Source organism: Protopterus annectens, chromosome 11.part0 (genome assembly GCF_019279795.1).
Source record: "Protopterus annectens isolate FY-2018-M chromosome 11.part0, PAN1.0, whole genome shotgun sequence".
In the NCBI taxonomy this organism is placed as follows: domain Eukaryota; kingdom Metazoa; phylum Chordata; order Ceratodontiformes; family Protopteridae; genus Protopterus; species Protopterus annectens.
The window spans coordinates 55,538,526-55,561,392 of record NC_056745.1 but is presented as its reverse complement, the minus strand read 5'-3'; the positions used below and the strand labels follow the sequence as shown (position 1 = coordinate 55,561,392).

General features: G+C 37.6%; 1 protein-coding gene across 1 annotated transcript in view; it reads left to right on the top strand.

The window, feature by feature from the left end:
• Positions 1–13,153: 13,153 nt before the first annotated feature.
• LOC122815993 (isotocin receptor-like) overlaps positions 13,154–22,867 on the top strand; it is a 27,055-nt gene continuing 17,341 nt past the window's right edge. The window contains exon 1 of the mRNA XM_044088871.1: positions 13,154–14,266. Within this exon, the coding sequence (XP_043944806.1) occupies positions 13,306–14,266 (961 nt within the window). The 5' untranslated portion in view covers positions 13,154–13,305. The remainder of the gene's footprint in view (positions 14,267–22,867) is intronic.

Sequence of the window (22,867 nt, the reverse complement as noted above, 5' to 3'; positions counted from 1 at the left end):
TAGGAAAAAGCTGATACTGACCAAGAGAACAGTAAGATGGCACTTGGACTCCTCACTTACAAATGTAGGCTTTATTATCTGCGAATATAAAGAAAAAAAAAATAGAAAATGTGGTGGTACAATGAAGCTGATAGAATGGAATGTTTTGTTTTTGCTTAATTATTACAAACATGGTAATCCCTCAGAATATGTTTTTGAAGATTCCTGTCTGTATAGTATTATTATTATTATTATTATTATTAGTATTATTATTATATACTTCATTCAGCTTATTTATGTGTATTTTTGCTAAACATCAGATAGAACCGATATATTGATAGCAGTCAGTCTGGATTATGCATTTTTCCAGTTGTTACACAAATTGCTTTAATCAGTGTAGATTGTGTCATATGCTCATTTCTAAAATTCGGAAGTTCTGAATTCTTGTGTCAATAGTCCTTTTCACACATGGGGCATTTTACCTTTTCTGTTTATTTACAAAGGTGATTTTTTTTAAATCCAATATTTCATTACAACGAATATGTTGTGCTTATATGCACTTTATTGGAAAGCTTTACGGCACCGCATATCTGCACCAGACAACATATGTATTTATGTATGTATCTATGTATGAATGTATGTATTTATATTTGTTTACCAGGGTAGAGCACTGATCAATATTGATCAGGTTCATGCTCAACCCAGGTAAATGACAAGACAGGAGAGAGATGACAAATTAGCTTAATATGTATGGCTTACAGGACAGGAGTAAGGGAAAAACATACTAGAAATGTTGAAATCCCTTAAAGAATTAAAAATATCCAAGACAGTAGCATATATCTCAAAAATAAATATGCACAGACAAGGGGCATGATGTGAAATGTAAGAATAATGTGGCAAAGAGATTACATAGTTTTATACAGAGGCTCATATTTGGAACATTGTTTCAATCGCATTCTTAAGAACTAATAGGTTCAAACTTAGGGAATTGGTTTAAACTATATTCTCATACCCAATTAATTCAGAGATGTACTCTGAGGGCAATATGTTTGCCAGGGTTATGACCTTCAGTGGAGAACTGAAGAACAACAGTTCTGCATTGAAGCACACTGTTATATAACTGATTTTCAGTTATCACCTTTGGGATGGATCATATTAAATGAAAAGGGAGCCCTTATTTGACTTCATGAAAGAAATGAAAAAGCCCAAGAATATGCTTTGAGGATGGGGATACCCAAGCCTCACCTAGATGCCTGGAACAAAACACAGATAAACTGACTTTGATAAAATGACTCTAAAAGATATAACTAGGACATGCTGGAGGGACAGCTGTGTGTCTCAGAGGCTGCCCTTATCTGAAACAGGCTTCCCATCCATGTAAAATAGAGTTGTTCCCTGTACTTATTCAAGCAAAACTTGGATCAGTGGCTGTTGAACTATAAATATGCCCTGAATTTGACACTTATGTCTTTCTTCGATAAAGGATACTTGTAAATGCTTGGCCAACCATGCCTGAGTACACATATCCCCACACATCCTTGGGGACCAATAACTATCAAATTTTATTGAGGAGCACAGCTAGGCTTAGAAAGGTCCTCTTGGGTCGATAGTCTAGTATTCTACTATGATGCTATGATAATGAAACTGTATTTTTGTCCATATCAGAAGCTCCTCATCAGGAAGGCATAATATATAAAAGAGGATGCTAAGTCATAATATTTTCACTTATTTATTTGCGTGAGAAAAGGCAGATGACCATTTTCAGACTCAGCAGGGTGAAATAATTACAGTTAATGCACAGATTATAAGAGGAGACAAAATAATGCAAGCATTACTCTAGTTTACTTACAGTAGCATGATTTGTTATGTTACAGTGAAGCAAAAATAAATTGATAAATAAACACATAGCAATTTGAGTAATATTCATGTTAAAGTGTAATATTCTGAGACATGAAGTATATACAAATAAATAAATAAATAGATAAATAAAAAAAACTGCTGCAGTGACCAGGGACCAACAAACTCCCATCCAGAAAAACATGTTTATTACTTATTGTTACTTGTTAAGCACCTTTGTTCCTGATAACGGAACTTCATCATAACAATCATGATTTTTTTAAAAAAACAACATTTAAAACACATTTCCAAACCATGTGACTATGCTAAACCAATCAGTGTATTAATTCCATTAATAATCAAGCAAAGCTATGTATGAGAAACATTTACTATACAAATCCTAAATTTACTCGTAACCATAATTAAAAAATTATTAAAGCCTTTTTTAAACTACATAATGTTTGAGTTTTAAAATACAATTAATGGAAGACATTTCATTTAATCACAGATAATTCACAGCAACAAAAAATATTTGCCATCTTAGCTCACAACATTCTAATAATTCATCAGTAACACTTCCCCAAGGGTCAAACTTTATTTGTTCCAATACAAAAAACTGAAAAGTGTGCCCTTGATTATCCTCTATATGTCTTGCTAATCCATTGGTGTTCTTCTTACATCTTATACCATAGATATCTTCATAAATACATTTATTTAAAATTTTCTTTTTGTTTTTCCAACATAAAATCACGGGCACAACTGACACAGGGTGAAATAAACTACACACTTACTATCACATGTGTAATGGCCAGTAGAATGAAATATATTTCTCCTTATACTAGTACTGTCCACTGGTGTTATGTAGGGGCATTGCCGACAACATCCGCATTTGTACATATCAACACCTCTACAACTGTCCAGTTCCCTGAACACTCATGAGTGGCCAGCCTCCAAATAATTTTTAAAAGACGTATCCCTTCTATATGACACTGAAGGTCTTTCACTCATTTTTTTCTTTGCATCAATATTCTCATTAAACAAGGTCCAGTTTTTGGTAAGGATGTCAGATATTTGATAATTATCCCATGTAAATGTGGTGGTAAAAGATCTCTGATATCTTTTCCCCATCTTAATATATTTCTGGCCCATCTCAATCTTATAATAATTAATGGTGAATAAAAGTCCTTTCTCCCTACCACTTCACCTTTAATTGGGTCAAGGAACCAACCTGAATAACGTCTCTTATAAAACATGTTGCCCACCTTATAACATTAATTTAGAAACACTTCATAATCAGATCCCATCTTTACAAGCCGCACCAGTTGCCCCTTTACTGCCTTCTTTTGGTGCTTCTGGTGCCAGCTACTGGAGTGTAAAAAAGAATTAGGAAATGTCAATTTACTATGTATATTAGAACAAAACTGATTTTTATATAATCTTTTTTTAATCTCTAAATCTAAGTATGTTATAGCATCCTTATTAACTGTATAAGTAAAATTTAAAAATTCAACCGTATTATTAATGTATTCAAAAAATTAATTTATCTTCAGCATCTGTCCATAGCATGAAGATGTTATCTAAAAATGTGTATACATAGAGCAACAGTTTAGTGTTTAGATAGACAGATAGATAGGTAGATATGGTGTGTGTGTGTGTGTGTGTGTGTGTGTGTGTGTGTGTGTGTGTGTCTACAGCAGACTCCCTCTTATCCTGTCTTGCTGGGACCGGACCTTAGGCTGCATAAACGAATGGCTGGTTATCAGAAAAATGCATACAAAATAGCATTTATAGTTTATAAATCAGCTAGAATACCAGGATTTGTGTTAGCGTGCATTTTTCTAATGAATATGAAGTCTAAAACTCAAATGTCTGTAATTATTTACCCCAGAGGAGGAGGAAATGTTGTTCTCTGTTGTCTTTTGCTAGGGCTATGGCAGAAATGTTATGGCTGATTAAAGAGGAGGCCAGTTAAAGAGAGGCCGGATAAGAAGGAGTCTACTGTATATATATATATATATATATATATATATATATATATATATATATGTGTGTGTGTGTGTGTGTGTGTGTGTGTGTGTGTGTGTGTGTGTGTGCGTGTGTGTGCGTGTGTGTATATATACATAGTGTGTGTGTGTGTGTGTCTGTAATATAGTTTAACAAAAATACACTAAGTCAACTGGAAAAATATCATCCTCTAAAGTCAAAAACACAGAACTCGACACACCAGTACACTTGCACCAAGAAACAGACACAGACCATGCACAATCTAATTTTTTAAACACACAAAAAACATTAATTTTTTTCAGGTGGCAGGGGTCAAACACATCTGCACTCTTCCACCCACCTCTTACTAATTATATTTACTAACTCTGATATTGCATAAACAAGGGATAAGGACATATTCTGGGAATAGTGTAGTCTTGCACACCTGATGATCAAATGTGCTTGACTAAATAGCTGTTGGCCACACACACACTCGATATAATACAGCACTCCAATATATATAGATATAGATATAGATATATATATATAGATATATAGATACATACACACACACACACACACACACACACACACACACACACACATACACACATATATATATAAATATATATATATATATATATATATATATATATATATATATATATATATATATATATATATATATATATATATATATACACAAACCGACAAAATAGCACTGGTTTCAGTTTAGTTGGAAATTTTTGGAAATTTGTGACATTTGAATACACACATACACATGACAACTGAAATGAGTCAGGGCTACGTATATGTGATTTAGATGAACAAGCAGACTAAATAATCTGAAAGCAAGGACTGAAAGAATAGAGAGAGGACTGACAGTCTGAAGGCACACCTTCCTATTCTGTTCAGAGTTTATAACCCATAAAACACAGTTATTTGCAAATAATGATGATGCATAAAATAACTTTCTTCATTTAATATCCCACGTTTGATGGACCTGTGTAACGAAAGTTATAAAGCTGCCAAGAATCATTAGAGACGATGAACTATGTTGGTGAAATGAAGAACACCTATTGGGCACCGTGAATTTAGAAAGGTCTGTGATGGGCACCAATTCATGGAAACTTGCAATAAGGAATTGCTGTATACTAATTTTGATATGGGTATAAACGTACGCATGTTCTTTTAATGCTTTTTTCCTTATGCTTTTCCCATATACTGCAATACCAAAAAGCCAAAACCATTTTGGAAGCAAATTAGAACGTCAACATTTGGATTGATCTGAATGCGTCTCCTTACATTATGCTAAACCAAAGTCTGGTAAAAGCTTTTCTCAGTGCTTTGTAATGAAATCTGCATGTGTAGGGGGTAGTTACAGGGAAGTGGAATTGTTCTGTAATCTGGAGAATCATGAAAATGTTTTATCATTTTTAGGAACTGTAACAACAGGAGACAAGCCTGAAGAACCAAGGTAGACTAATGCCAGTCACCAAGTCCTAACTGACCTGCTTGTATGTGCCACTAAATATAGATCCAAATATATCACTCTTTATCGTCTATTTCTCTCCTACCCACACTTTCTATTAGACCATTAACAAATAGCTTCCCTTCCACCAACTACCTCTGTTTATGCATCTTTCCTTATTTTAGCCCTTTCTAATGTATGTTTGATGCCAGCATAGCCTTAACATATATAACACAATACATACCCAGTCTAATAATACTCCTTTGTTAACCAGGCTAGCTCGCTGGATACACAGTCCCTTTACAGAGACGGCACACAAATGAGAACTAAAGGAATCAAACCCTACACCAGAGGAACTGCAGCTCATAGCCTTAACCATGTGTGCCAACCACCAACACTGTTGGTGATACTGCCATGTACAACTACCAACACCGATGGTGATACTGCCATGTACAACTACCAACACTGATGGTGATACTGCCGTGTATAACCACCAACACTGGTGGTGATACTGCCATGTACAACCACCAACACTGATGGTGATACTGCCATGTACAACTACCAACACTGATGGTGATACTGCCGTGTACAACTACCAACACTGGTGATGATACTGCCGTGTACAACTACCAACACTGATGGTGATACTGCCATGTACAACCACCAACATTGGTGATGATACTGCCATGTACAACCACCAACACTGGTGGTGATACTGCCGTGTACAACCACCAACACTGGTGGTGATAGTGCCGTGTACAACCACCAACACTGGTGGTGATAGTGCCATGTACAACTACCAACACTGATGGTGATACTGCCGTGTACAACCACCAACACTGTTGGTGATACTGCCGTGTACAACCACCAACACTGGTGGTGATACTGCCGTGTACAACCACCAACACTGGTGGTGATACTGCCATGTACAACTACCAACACTGTTGGTGATACTGCCGTGTACAACTACCAACACTGATGGTGATACTGCCATGTACAACCACCAACATTGGTGATGATACTGCCGTGTACAACCACCAACACTGTTGGTGATACTGCCGTGTACAACCACCAACACTGATGGTGATACTGCCATGTACAACTACCAACACTGGTGGTGATACTGCCGTATACAACCACCAACACTGGTGGTGATACTGCCGTGTACAACCACCAACACTGTTGGTGATACTGCCGTGTACAACCACCAACACTGGTGGTGATACAACCACCAACACTGGTGGTGATACTGCTGTGTACAACCACCAACACTGGTGGTGATACTGCCGTGTACAACCACCAACACTGGTGGTGATATTGCCGTGTACAACCACCAACACTGGTGGTGATACTGCCATGTTCAACCACCAACACTGTTGGTGATAGTGCCGTGTACAACCACCAACACTGTTGGTGATAGTGCCGTGTACAACCACCAACACTGGTGGTGATACTGTTGTGTACAATCACCAACACTGGTGGTGATACTGCCGTGTTCAACCACCAACACTGGTGGTGATACTGCCATGTTCAACCACCAACACTGTTGGTGATAGTGCCGTGTACAACCACCAACACTGTTGGTGATAGTGCCGTGTACAACCACCAACACTGGTGGTGATACTGCTGTGCACAACCACCAACACTGGTGGTGATACTGCCGTGTACAACCACCAACACTGGTGGTGATACTGCCGTGTATTTTAATTTTGTATGTTTACTATGCACTGATGTTGTGTATAGAGCACACAACTATGTATTATGCCTTTACTGCAGTATGTCTATAGCCTGGGTTATGGCTGAAAACGATTGCTGAATCATTTGTCTACCCAGTTATCAAAGGTGAAATGCATGTAAGAATGAATGAATATATGAATAAATAAAATAAATGGGTAATAATAATTTAGTCTATGGCCTCTGAATATAATATTGCTGGCTTTTTATATTTTTCATTGAGGAATATAAAGTGTTCTGCCCTCTTAAAATTCATTCTGTGTACAAAAAGTTTGGAATTTTATGTTCTGTTCTCAAATAGAGCCATCTCTTGATGTAAGCTGTGTAAAGAGCCCGGGAATGTTTGGAAGGGAGGACATCACTTGAAAAGATACACTGTACTGTTTGCACAGCACTCTCCTTACATCGGCTACTACATTGGTAGCTCTTCCAAAACCCACATACAGCCCGTTAAGGGACCAGTAACCCAGCAGTTTGACAAGAACCTCAGTGTCAGCTGCAATGAGTAATGTCAGGGAAGAGGAGCAAACAAGTCTTCGTCTTACCGCCTGTCACTAACACTGCAAGATGGTGGCGTCCAATGTCTGTGACACATTATAAAACAAGTGTTCATCTTATCGCCTATCACTAACACTGCAAGATGGTGGCGTACAATGTCTGTGACACATTATAAAACAAGTGTTCATCTTATCTCCTATCACTAACACTGCAAGATGGTGGCGTCCAATGTCTGTGACACATTATAAAACAAGTGTTCATCTTATCTCCTATCACTAACACTGCAAGATGGTGGCGTCCAATGTCTGTGACACATTATAAAACAAGTGTTCATCTTATCGCCTATCACTAACACTGCAAGATGGTGGTGTACAATGTCTGTGACACATTATAAAACAAGTGTTCATCTTATCTCCTATCACTAACACTGCAAGATGGTGGTGTACAATGTCTGTGACACATTATAAAACAAGTGTTCATCTTATCTCCTATCACTAACACTGCAAGATGGTGGCGTCCAATGTCTGTGACACATTATAAAACAAGTGTTCATCTTATCGCCTATCACTAACACTGCAAGATGGTGGCGTACAATGTCTGTGACACATTATAAAACAAGTGTTCATCTTATCTCCTATCACTAACACTGCAAGATGGTGGCGTACAATGTCTGTGACACATTATAAAACAAGTGTTCATATTACCGCCTGTCACTAACACTACAAGATGGTGGCGTCCATTGTCTGTGACACATTATAAAACAAGTGTTCATATTACCGCCTGTCACTAACACTGCAAGATGGTGGTGTACAATGTCTGTGACACATTATAAAACAAGTGTTCATCTTATCGCCTATCACTAACACTGCAAGATGGTGGTGTACAATGTCTGTGACACATTATAAAACAAGTGTTCATCTTATCGCCTATCACTAACACTGCAAGATGGTGGCGTACAATGTCTGTGACACATTATAAAACAAGTGTTCATCTTATCGCCTATCACTAACACTGCAAGATGGTGGCGTCCAATGTCTGTGACACATTATAAAACAAGTGTTCATCTTACCGCCTGTCACTAACACTGCAAGATGGTGGCGTACAATGTCTGTGACACATTATAAAACAAGTATTCATCTTATCGCCTATCACTAACACTGCAAGATGGTGGTGTACAATGTCTGTGACACATTATAAAACAAGTGTTCATCTTATCGCCTATCACTAACACTGCAAGATGGTGGTGTACAATGTCTGTGACACATTATAAAACAAGTGTTCATCTTATCGCCTATCACTAACACTGCAAGATGGTGGTGTCCAATGTCTGTGACACATTATAAAACAAGTCTTCGTCTTACTGCCTGTCACTAACACTGCAAGATGGTGGCGTCCAATGTCTGTGACACATTATAAAACAAGTGTTCATCTTACCGCCTGTCACTAACACTGCAAGATGGTGGCATACAATGTCTGTGACACATTATAAAACAAGTGTTCATCTTATCGCCTATCACTAACACTGCAAGATGGTGGTGTACAATGTCTGTGACACATTATAAAACAAGTGTTCATCTTATCGCCTATCACTAACACTGCAAGATGGTGGTGTACAATGTCTGTGACACATTATAAAACAAGTGTTCATCTTATCGCCTATCACTAACACTGCAAGATGGTGGCATCCAATGTCTGTGACACATTATAAAACAAGTCTTCGTCTTACTGCCTGTCACTAACACTGCAAGATGGTGGCGTCCAATGTCTGTGACACATTATAAAACAAGTGTTCATCTTACCGCCTGTCACTAACACTGCAAGATGGTGGCGTCCAATGTCTGTGACACATTATAAAACAAGTGTTCATCTTACCGCCTGTCTCTAACACTGCAAGATGGTGGCGTCCAATGTCTGTGACACATTATAAAACAAGTGTTCATCTTACCGTCTGTCACTAACACTGCAAGATGGTGGCGTACAATGTCTGTGACACATTATAAAACAAGTGTTCATCTTATCGCCTATCACTAACACTGCAAGATGGTGGTGTACAATGTCTGTGACACATTATAAAACAAGTGTTCATCTTATCGCCTATCACTAACACTGCAAGATGGTGGTGTACAATGTCTGTGACACATTATAAAACAAGTGTTCATCTTATTGCCTATCACTAACACTGCAAGATGGTGGTGTACAATGTCTGTGACACATTATAAAACAAGTGTTCATCTTATCGCCTATCACTAACACTGCAAGATGGTGGTGTACAATGTCTGTGACACATTATAAAACAAGTGTTCATCTTATCGCCTATCACTAACACTGCAAGATGGTGGTGTACAATGTCTGTGACACATTATAAAACAAGTGTTCATCTTATCGCCTATCACTAACACTGCAAGATGGTGGCGTCCAATGTCTGTGACACATTATAAAACAAGTCTTCGTCTTACTGCCTGTCACTAACACTGCAAGATGGTGGCGTCCAATGTCTGTGACACATTATAAAACAAGTGTTCATCTTACCGCCTGTCACTAACACTGCAAGATGGTGGCGTCCAATGTCTGTGACACATTATAAAACAAGTGTTCATCTTACTGCCTGTCACTAACACTGCAAGATGGTGGTGTACAATGTCTGTGACACATTATAAAACAAGTGTTCATCTTACCGCCTGTCACTAACACTGCAAGATGGTGGCGTCCAATGTCTGTGACACATTATAAAACAAGTGTTCATCTTACCGCCTGTCACTAACACTGCAAGATGGTGGCGTACAATGTCTGTGACACATTATAAAACAAATGTTCATCTTACCGCCTATCACTAACACTGCAAGATGGTGGTGTACAATGTCTGTGACACATTATAAAACAAGTGTTCATCTTATCGCCTATCACTAACACTGCAAGATGGTGGTGTACAATGTCTGTGACACATTATAAAACAAGTGTTCATCTTATCGCCTATCACTAACACTGCAAGATGGTGGCGTACAATGTCTGTGACACATTATAAAACAAGTGTTCATCTTATCGCCTGTCACTAACACTACAAGATGGTGGTGTACAATGTCTGTGACACATTATAAAACAAGTGTTCATCTTATCGCCTATCACTAACACTGCAAGATGGTGGTGTACAATGTCTGTGACACATTATAAAACAAGTGTTCATCTTACCGCCTGTCACTAACACTGCAAGATGGTGGTGTACAATGTGACACATTATAAAACAAGTGTTCATCTTACCGCCTGTCACTAACACTACAAGATGATGGCGCACAATGTCTGTGCCACATTATAAAACAAGTGTTCATCTCATCTCCTGTCACTAACACTGCAAGATGGTGGCGTACAATGTATGTGACACATTATAAAACAAGTGTTTATCTTACCGCCTGTCACTAACACTGCAAGATGGTGGCGAACAATGTCTGTGACACATTATAAAACAAGTGTTCATATTACCGCCTGTCACTAACACTGCAAGATGGTGGAGTACAATGTCTGTGACACATTATAAAACAAGTGTTCATCTTATCGCCTATCACTAACACTGCAAGATGGTGGTGTACAATGTCTGTGACACATTATAAAACAAGTGTTCATCTTACCGCCTGTCACTAACACTGCAAGATGGTGGTGTACAATGTCTGTGACACATTATAAAACACTGTTCATCTTACCGCCTGTCACTAACACTGCAAGATGGTGGTATACAATGTCTGTGACACATTATAATGCATGCATACGGACACTAACAAACTATATTCTTGTTCCCACAGTCGTGGCTGGTGTAACACTAATGAAATCCGTATGTTGGAACAAGCACTGAAATTGTCCAAGGCATCTTCTAGACTTTTTGTGATATTCTGATGGGACAAAACATTTCAGTCAACCCACTCAGATTCTTTGTTTAAATCTTGTGCCCCAGCCTGGTGTCACCCCATGAGCACTACCTTTTTGCTATCCTACAGAAGTAATGATCTAACTCGAGGCCCAGTTTTACCAATTTTCATCTCCATAGATGCTGTTAAAATATGGCTTGTGTGTCTTCATTCATCTTCTTTTGGTTACAGGGTTATAGAATCAACATGTGAATTGCACTTATTAATTATAAAGGCACCACGTGATCTCCCAGTTGTCACTGGTTGGAGGAAGGTAACATTTTTCAGGACTGATTTACCCCTGCACATGATGTCCCTGTTTTGGGGGGTATGCTTCCTGTTTTCAGTCTTGATTTAACCCTTCATGCAATTTCTTGAATCCCGCTAATCACATGATTTTTTTAAAGCTGTCTAGTACAGCAACAAAAACACAGTACGTAACTAGCATACTTGTGGCAACAATAATTTAAAGAAAGAAGACACCCCTTACATCTCTCCCTTTTTCTGTGAAGCAAAAATAAATGATTCGCAGAATTTTTCAATACAATTCATTAAACTGCAGATTTTACACAGTCTCTTTGAGAATGTGTTTATATTTTCCACATTTTGTCATTCCCCGTGTTTTTTAATGTGTGGTTCTGAGTAGCAGCCCACATTCCTACTACAAGTGGGAAGCGTTACGTGCTACTTGATATTCCAATGTTATGGCAATTACATGGTCACGTTTTTAGCTAGATGTCCCTACTTTTCTGTGGCTTTTTTATTTATTTGTATTGTCTGCAGGTTGATGGGTATGGGCGTTGTTGGCAGTGTGATTTCGGGTCGCATCTGCTTTTGCAGAAGTACAGCGAAAGGGATTTGTATAAAAGGCAGGTTGTGAAAGCAACGGTGTTGCTTTGCTAAGTGCTTATCTGCACGTATCAACCAGGAGATGCAGAGGAGCTGGAGATACATAACGTAACAAAGTTACGAGATGCTTTAGTCGGCGTGTGAAAATACAGTACATGGGTTTCTTGTCTGAGAAGGTGCTTGAAAAAGCAAACTCGTTTTTTATTCTGCGCTCATACAAGGGAGGTGTGTTATTTCTTGTTGACCGTAAAAAAAAGCGTTGAGTGCATTACAACATAGTTAGGGACGAGTCTGGAAACTAAGCATTAAATTGTGTGTGTGTAAGACAGCAGTGTAGTGTTTCAAAGGTCATCTCTTTTTGGTGCTGTTAAATCTAATAAAAATGTAACAAAATAAAAAAAATGTTAAGATCTTTGAAGTTCACCATTTAAGCAGCCTGTGAAGGCTATTATTTTCAAACGCATTGCTAGCTGAGATTTGAGGAATAATAGTGGATGCTCAGAAAACGCATGTTTTATATTATGTAGTAAAACCAAAATAAGTTGGATGCAGTGTGTCTTATCTGACGCTGACAGTGCCAGGTTTACACAGGTAGGTTACTATTTCCTAGGCAATACTAATTGCCCTAAACAAAGCTGCCCACAGACCCCAATCCGCACCCTTACCGAGCTGGAGTACCTCTTGGTGATTGTTTTATGCTTTGAAAGAAATGTGGTGCAATTTTCATTTGGGAAGGCACATCTCTGCACCCATATAGTAGCTTTAACTTATCAGTAATGTGGGTGGAGCAAACTGGAATTACTACGTCCATGTCAATGCAAAATGAAATCAGCATTTGTTTACAATATTAGGTTCGAACCTCCTTCCACTTCCTATTGGGAGGCACAGGGAAGCCGGCAGCCTACCTTATAAAACCCTTCCCAGAATAGTAACAAAGTCATATCGCAATCCAGGTACAGAAAGCTGCGCACAGATTTTCAGTAAAGGAAGGACAAATAACCATTTTCAATATTTCGGCAAACAGTCTTGTACGGACTTTTCTTCTCTTCCAACAAAAGGAATATGTTTCAGAACATATCCGTCGCCAGTAAGCTTGTTTCTAAAATGAACGCTTCTTTGCTTTATTTTCCTGTTGTTTACCGGATAGTTAACGGGTCAGAGACCGGGGCTCCCTTTTTGGCTAATCTTTCTTTACCTACTGTCAGACCAGCAAGGGATGAAAAGTTGGCACTGGCCGAGGTTACTGTTCTGGGGGTGATTTTCATCGCAGCATCTGTGGGCAATACTGCCATGGTTCTAACTCTTTGGAGAAGAAGGAAAAAGCTGTCTCGCATGTATGTCTTTATGCTCCACCTCAGCATTGCAGATTTGGTGGTGGCCTTCTTTCAGGTCCTTCCTCAGCTGGTTTGGGACATTACAGATGTATTTTTGGGACCAGATCCTCTGTGCAGAAGCATGAAATACCTGCAGCTGGTAGGAATGTTTGCTTCCACCTATATGATAGTGGCGATGACCATAGACAGATTCCAGGCAGTTTGTTACCCAATGGTGACTTTCCAGAGAAAGAGAGCCCTCTGTAATGCTCCTATCTGCATAAGCTGGTCTTTCTCTTTGATTTTCAGCATTCCTCAATTTTTCATATTTTCAAAGACTGAGATAGGGGAGGGCGTCTTTCAGTGTTGGGGTGAGTTCATCCAACCATGGGGGTTAAAAACTTACATCACCTGGATCTTTGTAGTTATTTTCCTAATTCCCACTGCTATTCTAACCATCTGCCAGATGAAGATCTACAAAAGCATTCAAACAAATGCCTACATCAGGAAACCCACTCAACCTTGCAGAAGAAATCCCAAGCAGATAACAGCCTTGCCTTCCCGAGTCAGTAATACCAATTGTATTTCAAAGGCTATGATCAAAACAGTGAAGATGACAGTGGTGACAGTTGTAGTTTATGTCATCTGCTGGACACCTTTCTTCATTGTGCAGTTGTGGTCTGTTTGGCATCCCAGTGACATAACTGAAGGTAAGACTCGTGTTCACGTTTGATTGCCTAACTTAGGACTTCTCACAATATCATTGTTAGATAGTGACTACCTATTACACTTGTAACACCAACATCTCACCTACTGTAGATAATTTCATTTTTAATACCAAGATGCTACTTTTCAGATAAAGTCAGTTAGTAAAGGTAATCAGCAGTTATCAGCAATGAAAGTGTGTAGACAGAAAATGGACTTCAAGAAAACCTAACAATGTGTTGGGGATCCCCTATCAATCTTCACCATCTCATGCTGGTCTTTACGAATGTACTTCTGTTTCTGTTTTAGATTAGTCAATATTTAATTCTAATGTAGTTTTCAAACGTTTACGGAAAGTATTAGATCCACTCTTCACCTACACTCTTTCTAGTTTGTTGTCTTACCAGTCGCACCACATTCTTAACTTAAATCCTAACAATTTTATTATACCAACAACAGCGCTGATTTATAGAGATGCATATTTTCATAACTGATCTGAATTTACAACCTGCATTGTTTTCCACTGTACTTGTATCTGCATTCAGTCATTCCCAATCCAGTTTAGGGTCATTGGGCAGCTACAGCCTGTCTTACCCCCCCCCCCCCACACACACACACACACACACACACACACACACACACACACCACCACCACCACAAACAAACACATGTACACACACACACACACACACACACACTAACCAAAATGGGAGCATTGGTCTATGATCCGTTAACTATCCGGTTCCTTTTGATGGAACATGCACACACACGCACACACTCACACATGCATACACATATACAAGCAGATACAGACACACCCACGCAGCATTCACACTCACACATGCATACACATATACAAGCAGATAAAAACAGACACACACACACACACACACACACACACACACACACACACACACACACACACACACTAACCAAAATGGGAGCATTGGTCTATGATCCGTTAACTATCCGGTTCCTTTTGATGAAACATGCACACACACGCACACACTCACACATGCATACACATATGCAAGCAGATACAGACACACACACGCAGCATTCACACTCACACATGCATACACATATACAAGCAGATACAAACAGACACACACACACACACCTCCCAACCTCTTAGTGTAAGAATTCTGGCCAAAGTAAAAAATAATGGTTTGTCAAAGGCTCAGAATCAGGGCAGAATCTAAATATTGTCCTGATAAACATAGAAAGTTAATAGAATAACATGTTTTGTGTTATTAAGCATCTCCTAAAGGATATGAAATCTGAAACTCAAATATCAGTCATTATTTAGTGACTTCAGTGTTCAACAATTTTCCAGAAACCACAAATTGCATGTGTGACAGACCAAAGTTATGAGACAAAAGTCTAAACATTCTATACAATTCTCCACAGTGGAGAGGTATTTCTCTCTGTCTCTCTGGCATTAACACACACACGCACAAAGATCTGAAATGGAGGCCTGTACAAAATTATGTACCATCCACACCCCCATCCCACTAGAGTTTACTTTGTTCTCTCTCCCTTTTACCTAAACTTATCAATATGGGATCAGCAGTGAATGGAAATTGAACACAGGTGGCTGGCAGATGCTTGACTTAACTACACTTAGTATAAGCTACCTAAATGGATTAAGTTTAAGTTGTCTGTGGGTCATCACAACAATGGGAAAACCATTCAGCATCAAATAAATATGCCCGGTATGCCCAAATATTAATTGACAAAGTGAATCAAAGTTCCAACAAACTGTAAAATCTAGCTAAAGATGACAATATCATACATATCACATAACATGTTTAGAATCTTTCTGCTCACCATCCATTACTATATCTCTGCAATTACTACATCTCATGAAACCGTATTTTTAAGCTAAATGTAAAACCAAATGTAGACATAAATAAATCACCCTTCCTAAAGTTTATAGTAAAGTTATGATGCTGTAAGTGGCATAATACAAAAAACAGATTTGGATGTTACCCTCAGTAAATCAAATAAGTTCTCAGGTACTGTCAGTAAGTTCCATAGTATTAACATCTACAGTCATGAAGCCACACTGCTAAGACAAATATAAAGGTACAATAAAAAAAATATCTGTGGTTACAAAACTAATAAGATATTTAACAGATAAAATGATACTTGGCTTTCAAAAATACCGTTATAATAAAGCAATTTTAGATTTAATAAAGTATATAAATTACTGTCTTTTCTAATCAAATATTAAGAAAAAACTGAAAGCAAAAATAAGGTATTTAATAGTTATTTACTTGTTACTTTTATTAAAGGGCTAGTCCAAAGGAGTCTTTTCACCATGATCTGGACCATAAGAAGAATAAGACAAGGAATTCATACAATGATATAGTTTCTCACAAATTAATACAGTGTACATATAACAAATTATTATGCTCCCACAGCTGACCACCGACTTGTCACCACATCTTCTTATTCACCACGTCTACCAGAACCATCACCCTAGTTAATCCCAACCAACAACTAGGGCCAGGAGTGTTTCTTGTGCTGCAGGAGTGATTTTGTTGTATGGGCTTACTTCCCTGCCTCTCATATCCAGGGATGAACATATAATGGGGTGTGCTGGCTTATCATTCCATTTCTACAGCGACTTAGCCAAAGCCTCCATCGGCAATGGACTGTGCCACCGTACATGACTCCAGCTTACACTGGAGATCTGTCAAGAGGTACACATGAGTTTTTGCCCATCCTCCCATGATAGCACCTTAGACCTCTAGTCGGACCTAGTCACCTCAGCCGTGGTCAGCCATTTAACCTTCCACACCATAGCACTGGCCAATGTACATGTAAAAGGTATTGCCTAGAGGTTACATAAAGGGGCACATACCAAATTCTGTAGTAACACATTTAGGTGTACATTATAAGACACCCACCCATGCACACATATCTACCTTGTGTGTATGTATGTATATATATATATATATATATATATATATATATATATATATATATATATATATAGTGTGTGTGTATGTGTGTAATATATATATATATATATATATATATATATATATATATATATATATATATATATATATATATATATACATACAAGGTCAACAGTCGCTGAGTAGGGGGAACATTTCCTTTAAAAAAAAAAAAACACTCCTGGAGCAAGTAGTTCAACAGCCACTTTATTTGCACCAGTAACGTTTTTTTTTTTTTCAAAAGGTTGATTTCTCAAGCAGATTGTGCTTGGTGATATGTTTTTTTCAGGGACTTTTACCTTGAGATGTCATAGTGGAAGCTGTAGGAAATCTTTATGCAAATTTCACAGAAAAGAAATGTCAGGGTGCTACACAGATGATAGGTTCATAGGTGATTTTTCTAATACAAAAGTATTCAGCATATATGCCTTTTTATGAAATGATAAATACAAGTTTTTCATGAAGCCCATGAATCTCTGTGTCTGCAGAATTTAGGTTGTGTAGGATTTTCAGTCTTTAGAGGGGTAATGAATGCCCCCCATGAGTAGGGTGTTCAGTTGGATAGTAAGTGCCATCAGTAGGTCTAAGTATGCGCTGTAGGTTTCTCAAGACATAGAAACTGGCTAGCTGGGATATGGTACCAGGTTTTATCTGTGGTGCTCTGTACATGGAGAAACTCCTGCATGTTATCCTATTAACAACATTTTGCTATTGATGTATATTGAGACACCTCCACCTTTAGCCCCTGTCTATACAGCTACTGGTCTAAACATGATGAAGGCACTGACACCTTGCACTACCAGGGCACTTGTGTAGTTTTAAACCATGGGATACAGCTATTATGTAATTAAAGACATGATGACTATTGTCACAAGTATATATATATATATATATATATATATATATATATATATATATATATATATATATATATATACTCGCACACACACACACGTATATATATATATATATATATATATATATATATATATATATATATATATATATGTAAAATAAAATAATTTGCCATGGAACAATGCAGCATTCCTGGTGGTTTCATACACAGAAGCAAGAAAACCTTACTTATACACTTATCAGTCATATTAAACCTGCCTATACACTTATCAGTCATGTAAAACCTACCTATACACTTATCAGTCTTATTAAACAAAATATTAGCATGTGTACACATTTATGACTTATGGCAACAGAATATAGTGGTAGTAATTCACAGAAGTGGGGGTTTATCAGGCCCAAACAATTTTTGACCTATTAGCCTATTACTTTATGTAAAAAATATGTAGAGTCATAATGGAGTTGATCCAAAGTGGCACAAGGGGTCTACTACTGTTAAGTAAGGACTATGATGGGTTTGTTATAGGCAGATCTGGCTTTTTGAATCTTCTTATGTTCATTGAAGAGGTAACCGCAGCACTTGATGAAGGGGTAAAAGTGCAAACTACTTATCTTGACCTTGTTACGGATTTTGTCACTATTTTACATAAGTAATTATTGACAAATTAAAACCATTAGATATCAATCCATATATAATTAAAGGGGGAAACACTGATTAAGGAACATCACACAACAAAGCTGTTATATCAACTATACTGATACCTATATATAGTGAGAGGATTCACGAACTCTGACTTCCTCCAGCTATTTTTACAACTGAGGGAGAATGAGGTGCTTTGGCAAAAAGATCTGACGTAGTAATCCAGAGGCAGCTATTACAGCTAATACAGCAGAAATGGTTCAACATCTGTTTATCACAGCTAATGATCCAGGTAAAGAGTCAATCAGCTTTTACAACAGTGAGAGCAAAGAGACTTCACACAACAAGGCCTAAAGAGAGAGAGAGAAACAAATAGCTGTTTTAACAGCTCGCACCTAGCATAAGGCTTCAGTAACTTTTATAACCGCTAAAGAAATTTAAGGACTAGTGAAAGAAACGAGCAGCTGGTTTACCAGCTCTCACCTACCAACAGCTATTATAATAGTTAAACAATGTAAAGGCACTCAGAAGCTAGTCCAATAGGTAATAAATTAAGCTTTTCCAACTAGCTTATCTGAAGGCCTGTCTGTCTGTCAGGGGCTACCACTGTTGTCCCACACTGCTCTATACAAAACTGGGTATTATTACGAATTAAAAACATGAAGCCAAAGTACTCCAAGACAGTCAAAAAGTTTATCATCTAATGCAGTAGTAATGACTTTGCCTTTAAGGTGAATAAATGTAGAGTCATGAGATTTTAGAAAAGCTGCATATTTTGTAATTAAAAATAGTCATATTGTAAAAAGAAAATGTCATCATCATTACATGTCTAGGGACAGCAGTAGACAACATTTTAAACTTTGACCGGTGGTGCATACCTTCAAGTCAGACAAGCATATTCTTTAACCAGTCTAATTCTAAAGGGCAAGCCGAGTCACTCCAGGAAAAGTGATGTACCAGGTACGACCTCACTGATCAGACCCGTTGTTGAAATATAGTGCTGCCGTAGTCTGCCTTCAGATAAGTCACTTGAAAAAGCTTAAAATAATATAACACATTATTACTAGAAATATCATAGAAATGTAAATGTTTAGCTATTCCCAAAGGTTTTTAGGAACTGCCATTATATTCTGTTTCTTACAAATTGTCTATAAGGCAGAAAAAAATCCAATTCTTTTTGAAAGTCCATTCCTGAAACACACCACAAGGGGATTGCTCACTGAATCAGAGCATCTAGTTCTCAAAATAAACATCAGTTACTGAAAAAGAATAGCAGATATATTACGTGACACTTTCAAAGATTACAAAATGCACTCTCCTTTACAGTCAGAAGTCAGTTGTTAATTTATTTCAAAAAATATCCTGATACTTATATAAGAAGTAGAAATATTGCAATGGGGTTATGGTAATAAAGATTCACGAAGGCCAGTAAGTTAAAAAGCTTGACAGTTAAACTTATGAATTTATAAACCAAGCATCTATCAAGCAGTGAAAACCAGTAACATAAAGACTCAGTCACCACAGTCTGAAACCTGTCAGCATTTGATAAATTATCATGGAATCTAACCTTCAGCCTTTACACAGGGTATAGAAAAACCTGCTGCAACACCTCTGTAAAATATATTATTGTTATTATTATTATTTATTATGTTTTATTAAGTGGTACCTTCTATTTGAAAAGAACACTGTTTTCAGTGTCTCCAGTTGCTCATCACCTTATGTATTGTACACACTGTATTGAATGATTAAAGCATGTTTAAATGTATAACTTGCTCAAAGTGTAGTTTCCTGTAATCCAGTTGCTGTGTGTGTGTGTGTGTGTGTGTGTGTGTGTGTGTGTGTGTGTGTGTGTGTGTGTGTGTGTGTGTGTGTGTGTGTGTGTGTGTGTGTATGTGTGTTCAAGTGGGTATATATATATATATATATATATATATATATATATATATATATATATATATATATATATATATATATATACACACACACACACCGCCGCATTGCTGTGGCTCAGTCTGGTTAAATGGAAAAGAAAGAAAAGAGAAAGCACATTTCTAATATGTTTTAATTTCACAATGCTTGTGGGTATACAATATTTTTTGTTGTTCCATTGTCTGTGCAGATATAGAGATTGTCTGGTTTGCTGACTCTAGAACATGCAACATATAATTGTCCATGTGAGAAGCAATCCGTGTGTAGATCTAAACCGCACAATTCTAAAGATTGGCCCTGAGCTTTGTTGATGGTGATTGCAAACGCCAATCGAATTGGGAATTGCAATCTCTTAAATTGAAATGGCATATCCGTTGGAATAATAGGAATGCAAGGAATGAGGACATCTTCACCTTTGAAAGGTCCTGTCAAGATTGTTGCTTCTATGACGTTGCTCATTAATTTTTTTACTGCAAGCCACGTGCCATTGCAAAGCTTTGGCTGGTTGATATTTCACAACATGATAACTGGCACGCCGATTTTCAATTGCAGTACGTGCGGTGGCATCCCTGGCAGATCGAGTGAATTCAAAAATTCTGTTGGAAAATTAACCGCTTCATCTGCTTCCACAACAGTGTCGACAGACTTGTATGTGACTGCCTCGCTTTGAATGTTAGACTGAATAATATTGTTAAGTTCGTAGACGTCTTTGTTCTTGGCCGCAAGAATAGCTCGTTCAGTCAGCAAATCGTGATTCTTATAATTGGTTTGAATATTGGGAAATACTTTTTCAACCAATTCTTCTTTTGATGTCACTAAATTGCAGAAGTTATGAGGCAATGAAATTCGTCCTGAGGTCAGATCAACCGGCACCTTTCCGTTCCCAATTTCCAGCAATTGATGTGAGAATATCTCAGCTGATCGATCGTTTTGCAGCTGGACACACATATTTGTAGTTAATTTTAACGTCTTTACATGTCGCCACAAAGTAGAGTATTTCAGGCAAGCATTTATTTCTTCCGCTGGTGTCGATCGAGGAGAACGAAGCAGATCTGAAGCTGCAGAACGCGATCACCGTGCTCGCAACTCGCATCCTCAAGTCTGGCTGCATGTTGCTCTGCTGCTTCCTCGGCATGTATTTGAGCCATTCTTTGTCTGTTTCGCCCATTCGCTGATGCGCATTCTTCCTCAGTTTGATTTGCAATTACTCGTCGCACTGCTTCCGCTTCGCGAGTATGACGACCTAAGTTTGATCTTCTGCGAGGCATTATTTGGCTGAACTAAAGCAGATTGATTGCACTGAAAAAGAAGTAAGAAAGTTATAACAAAAACATAAAATTGCATATTTGTATACAAATGTATATAAAAACACGCGAGTATTCGAATGCAACGTGTGACATCTATATAATAGTAGGTATATAAAAACACACTCGTATTCGAATACAACATTGTGTGAAAATTTCAAAGCAATCGGTGAAGAACTTTTTGAGATTTAAGATTTTGAACAAACGAACATTTACATTTTTATTTATATAGATATATATAGTGTATGTGTGTATGAATATGAATAGATTAAAGACTATATCTGCAAAATAGAAGAAAAGAAGTCTAATTTTTCTTTAACTCATTCACTCCAGTGGTGCTCAGGAAGTTTGCACTGTAATTTCCAATGGGCGGAGCCTAGGCCTTTTAACAGAATCAAATTATGGCCTCACATTTCAAACAAATGTTCATATCTCTGAGATTATATGGGTTACTAAAGAAGTCTAAATGCCAAACTCTTCAGCACAACGTCTTTTTACAGTGGTAGTATTCTTTGGGTTCTTGGTCTTAAACCAAATTTTATAAGTCACAGTAAATATGGTAACTGTTACATTTATAATATTTTGTAAACAACTTACAATATCTCAGCAACCACTTCAATTGCACACATACTGCCAGCAGCATTTTATTCATCTAGCTGAGAGCTTTCATATGAGGCTAAGGAGTTCTGTATGTGCTACTTGGCTATTAAGATATTTAGAAAAATGTGAAAATTATATCTATATAAATTAATATCATAAAACAACAGCTAATATCTATTTACCTGCACTACATAGAGGTCAAATATCAATGCATTTGAGTTTGCTGTTATGTAAACTTTAAGATAACGTCTTTTAAAACCTTATACATAGCATGGTTTTGATGTTATTGATGTAAATATGAACAAGCAA